Genomic DNA, 4,875 nt, shown 5'->3' on the forward strand with positions numbered 1-4,875 from the left:
ATTCTATGATTCTATGAAATAAGTGGGTGTATTCTTGGTTGGTTTTGGGGGCGTTTTTGAGGTGCAACTTGCATATATGACATGATTTAGTTAGTGTGAAAGTCCAGGCACATGAAGATGTGCTCTTATATTTATATATTTGATGCTTTAAGTGCAGTAGTGTGCTAGGGAAAATCATCCTAAAGGAAGATATACCTACATGTGCTTTTCTGACATTTTTTCTGGGTGAAAATTGTATAGTTATCTGTGTAAGAATATTTTCAAACAATTGTTGGTCTGTTCTCCTGGGTAACTGGTGATAGGAGACGATGAAACGGCCTCAAGTTGTGTCAGGGGAGGTTTAGATTGGATATTAGGAAAAACTTCTTCACTGAAAGAGTGGTCAGGCGCTGGAACAGGCTGCCCAGGGAAGTGGTGGAGTCACCATCCCTGGAGGTGTTCAAGGATCGTGTAGACGTGGTGCTTGAGGACATGGTCTAGTGGGTATGGGAGGGTTGGGGCTGATGGTTGGGCTAGATGATCTAATAGGTCTTTTCCAACCTTAGTGATTCTATGTGATTCTGTGAATTGAAGTTTCAAAATAGGTGAAATTTAAGCTGTGCATTGTCAGTTGTCCTTCAGCATTTTTTGTGGGTGGTGGTTCTTGTTGTTATTATTACTGACACTTATATGGATATTTGTAATAAATGGCAGCTGCATTTGGCTTATGCTAGGCAAAAGGGAAATAAAAATTGAAGGGAAAAATTAGAAACTAAAGGAGGAAGAAATTGCTGAAGTAGTAAGTAAGGGGACTAAAGTACACTTTGTTAAAATAACATGAAAAGAGAGGAAAGTATCACAGAAATAGAGGAATATGTTGCAAGAAGTAACATGTTCTGAATTTCAGAGAATTGCCTTTGGTTGTAGATGAGACGAAGTAACTCCTATGGTAGTTTTATAAAAATTGAATATATCAGTGACTGGCAAACACTGACTTAGATGAGAAAGTATTTAAAGAAAAATGCTTTCGAATTTTTAAGTTGACCACTGAACCTTATAGTTTTACTCACAGGTCACAGGAGCAAGTCTGTGGGGTAGAGATTTATCATTAAATGTTAGTTTAAGAACAAAAGCAGACTGATTTGGTAGAATCAGGAATGACATGCTCAGGATTCCTAAAGACATCAAAGGCAACTATGGTAATTTGTTTTAAGAGGCGCTTCAGAGGAGTCCAGTCAAGTACAACTTCTGAAAGAATGTTGTGAGCAAATTCAGAGGCTGCTGAACTTAACTGGTGAATTCAGTTGAACTTTAAAGTGAAGATAAATTATTTTGAGAGCACAACTTTTATGGAGTCTCTTCTGCCTCCTGCCTCAAAAAACCCTGGGATGGGAGTCCTCTCCATGGATGAAGAAGACTGTGTGACATTCAGTGGTGTCAAACTGCCATTTCCGTATTAGCTCAGGGGAGGCCCGTACCCACCTGGAATACTGCAAGTCTGCTGCTTGTGCAGACTCGTCATCTCCTGGTGCCCAAATATAGGGAAGTACTCTGCCAAGGATAAAATGCACTTTGTCTGTCTGCTAGATCCCTACATCCATGCAGAGGTAACTTACTTTTCCAAACAGGGCTGCAGAGCAGAACAGGTGTGGTCCTGAACTTGTTGAAAGCATTCTGCTTTTACTTTCTTATCTTGAGATGTGTCGGAATTACCACATCCTCCCGCTGCAGTGGTAGTGACTGTCTCTGATTTTTAGCTGTTGTGCTAAGACAAAATAGTGTCTGTTGCCAGACTGAGATATACCGTGTGCTCTTTTGCTTTGGAAACCCTTCTTTCTGCCTGCTTAAATCTTGATACCTTTCCATATATAAAACAAATACTTGTTACTGTTGCTAACCTACAGCCATGATTACTGATGAATTAAGATTGAAACCTGCTCACATTGTTTCTTCAGAACTCCTTCAAGCTAATCAATTTTGCTTAGGTGGAGGAGAGGGTTTGCTTTTATTCTCCAAGTATTTATTTTGGAAAAATATACCAAAATCAACTCACTTGATTCAGATGTTTAATTGAAAGAATTAATTAGAAATATCCTTTCCTATTTCAAAAATCACCACAGCAGCTGTGTTTGAAATTGGGCTCAGCTGTTCCATGTTTCTGAAGAATAGTGAAGTGCTGAATAAATTTAGAAGTATTAAGCTTTTGATCAAATAAATTTTGAGTATCTAAGCTTTGTAGAACTGGACTTCTTGATGAATTATATAGCACTGTGATCTTCCTCTGTTTTAGTAACTGTTTCCAAAGCTTTAAATTCCTGGTTCTGAGTAGTAAAGAAATAACATCTTATTTAAAAATCAAAAAATGCAACAAACAAAACCCAAGTACAAACAACATAAAACCTCAGTAGTACTAGCTGATGTACCTTTTGCCTACAAGCTTCTTAATTTAACTTCTGGCTCCTTAAGTTCATGCTTGGAATCCTCCTTTGAGAAGCACAGTACTGGAAGTTCAGGTCATCCTGCCACAGTGTTTTAAATCACATGTAAGTGGAGTGCAGAAAATCCTTGACACTGATAATCACTTGGTTTACAAATGTATGGTTTGTGTTTGTATTTAGTGCATATACCTTGCAGCCAGTTGGGTTTCTCGGTATTTTTTCTGTGCCCACTTTGTGCTCTTTTGTTTATTTTCACAGACAAACGCAGGAAATGAACCAGACGCGGAAGACGAACAAGTTTGCTGTGAAGCACTGGAGGTGATGACCCTGTGTTTTGCTTTGATTCCAACGGCACTGGATGCACTCAGTAAAGAAAAGGCATGGCAGACGTTTATCATTGATTTGCTGTTGCACTGTCACAGCAAGTAAGTTTTGTTGATTTTTTTCAAAAATATATTAGTAACATATATTATTTTACAATTCAAAATTAATATTAAGCCTAAATGCAGAGCAGCGGCTTCTTATTTAAGTGATTTTTTCTGCAGTTGTCTTAGTTCATTCTTTCGCAATATAAATCTGTAATTTGGATACCTGTCCTAAAGTGGTAGCTATATCAGTCCCATCTTCTTTGTACTTGTGAGGAGGATATTTTCAAGCCAGATGGATGCCTGATAATGTGCTGCTGATGGCTTTACAACAACTTACTTAGAATGAAATAATAGGTACTTTATGTTTTTTCAAAAATTATGTGAATACGTGCTACATTGGCATACTTAAATGACTTCGGTACAGAATAAATCTCTACTTTTTCTGGTAAGTAAAGACAAGATAGAGTACTAGCAGTTTGAGGAGAGGGGCAAGTTAAGATACAAACATCTAGTTTTCTTACATTGGAGTGGTACACTTGTGACTCTTCACATGACTCCCATGTTTTACATAGAGCTGTCACACTGGAGCTGTCACCTGATGCAGGAGCAGCATCTTGGAGGTGTCCTTAGCACTGTTGGGGAACAGAGCGACAGGGTAAACCAACAAGAGCTGCCAAGAGTGATGTGGTTGAGTTGCCCTGCAGTCCTGCCATTCAGTTCAGGAATCTCTTGTTATCTCCAAGTTATTCCTACAGATCTCCTTAGCCAGTGTCTGTGTGTCATGTGACTTTTAGCCCTTCTGGAACTATGATGTGAAATACTGGAGTGTGTATTTTTAGAAGGCATCCAGGTAGAAAGTTTCTGTATGTTGTTTTTAGTTACCAGTGCTTTGAACTGTTACTGAAGATTTAATTCTAGTTTTGTAAGATATCTCCACTGTTGTTCCATGAATACTTTAACTTTTCTATGAAAAAGTTGTCTAAGCCTTTCAGGACATTTTAAATGGAGTCAGATTGTGGCACTCTCAGATGACTGGGGTCAGAATTTCAGCACCATGTTTTGCGTTTTACACTTTTCTACATGAAACAGGTTGAAAAGTCTTACGTTCAGCAATATTCACCATAACAAAAAGATCAATAGCATCGTCGGAATGTCTCTTTACCATGAACGATTTACACACATCAGTGAAAGTGGAGTGTTAGCAGAATCCCGTAAGCTTTATTAGTTTGCAGCCTGTGGTACAGGACGTTGAATTTTCAGCTTCACTGAAGCTTGTTATTATCACTTAAATAAGAGAAGTTTAATAAAACATGCTGACAAATGTATGTTGTGATTTTACACATTAAATGAAACAAGCTGCCTTTAACTATTTTTGGTAACTTTGAAGGCTTATGAGTAAGAAATCAAAACCTTTTCTTTTTAAAACTGTCTACAGTTGATATCGAGTTACTATTTTGACAGTAAGTCTGTGTTGGCTACATGTCAGATTTGGAGTACCAGTACAGCTGAATAGCATGGGCAAGTGTCAGTGCCTCCCCATCCTTTGGTTTCTAATGTAGGAGTGAAGATTTATCAGATGTTTGGCTTTTTTACATGATCTTAATTGTACAAATATTGAAAAACAAAAAAAAAAAGTTTCTACAAATACATTAGCAACAAACGGAGAGTCAAAGAGAATCTCCATCCCTAACTGGACGTGGAGAGAAACATGGTGACAGAGGACAAGGACGCCGCCTTTGCATCAGTCTTTAATAGCCAGGCTAGTTATCAGCCTCCTGAGCTGGAAGACAGGGATGGGGAGCAGAATAAACCACTCATAATCCAGGAGGAAGAAGTTAACGATCTACTATGCCACCTGGACACTCACAAGTCTAAAGGGCTGGATGGGATTCATCCGAGGGTACTGACGTTGGCAGAGGAGCTTGCCAAGCCACTCTCCATCATTTATCAGCAGTCCTGGTTAACAGGGGAGGTCCCGGAAGGCTGGAGACTTGACAATGTGATGCCCATCTACAAGAAGGGCCGGAAGGAGGATCCAGGGTACTACAGGCATGTCAGCCTGACCTCGGTGCTGGAGAAGATTATGGAGC

At 39.1% G+C, this 4,875-nt stretch overlaps 1 protein-coding gene across 1 annotated transcript in view; it reads left to right on the forward strand.

The window, feature by feature from the left end:
- Window positions 1-2,597: 2,597 nt before the first annotated feature.
- Window positions 2,598-4,875, forward strand: part of LOC104508520 (probable ubiquitin carboxyl-terminal hydrolase FAF-X) — a gene marked incomplete at both ends in the record, with an annotated part of 25,786 nt that continues 23,508 nt past the window's right edge. Inside the window, one exon of the mRNA XM_010150174.1 lies at window positions 2,598-2,842. Within this exon, the coding sequence (XP_010148476.1) occupies window positions 2,598-2,842 (245 nt within the window). The remainder of the gene's footprint in view (window positions 2,843-4,875) is intronic.

Source organism: Eurypyga helias, unplaced genomic scaffold, assembly GCF_000690775.1.
Source record: "Eurypyga helias isolate BGI_N326 unplaced genomic scaffold, ASM69077v1 scaffold13534, whole genome shotgun sequence".
In the NCBI taxonomy this organism is placed as follows: domain Eukaryota; kingdom Metazoa; phylum Chordata; class Aves; order Eurypygiformes; family Eurypygidae; genus Eurypyga; species Eurypyga helias.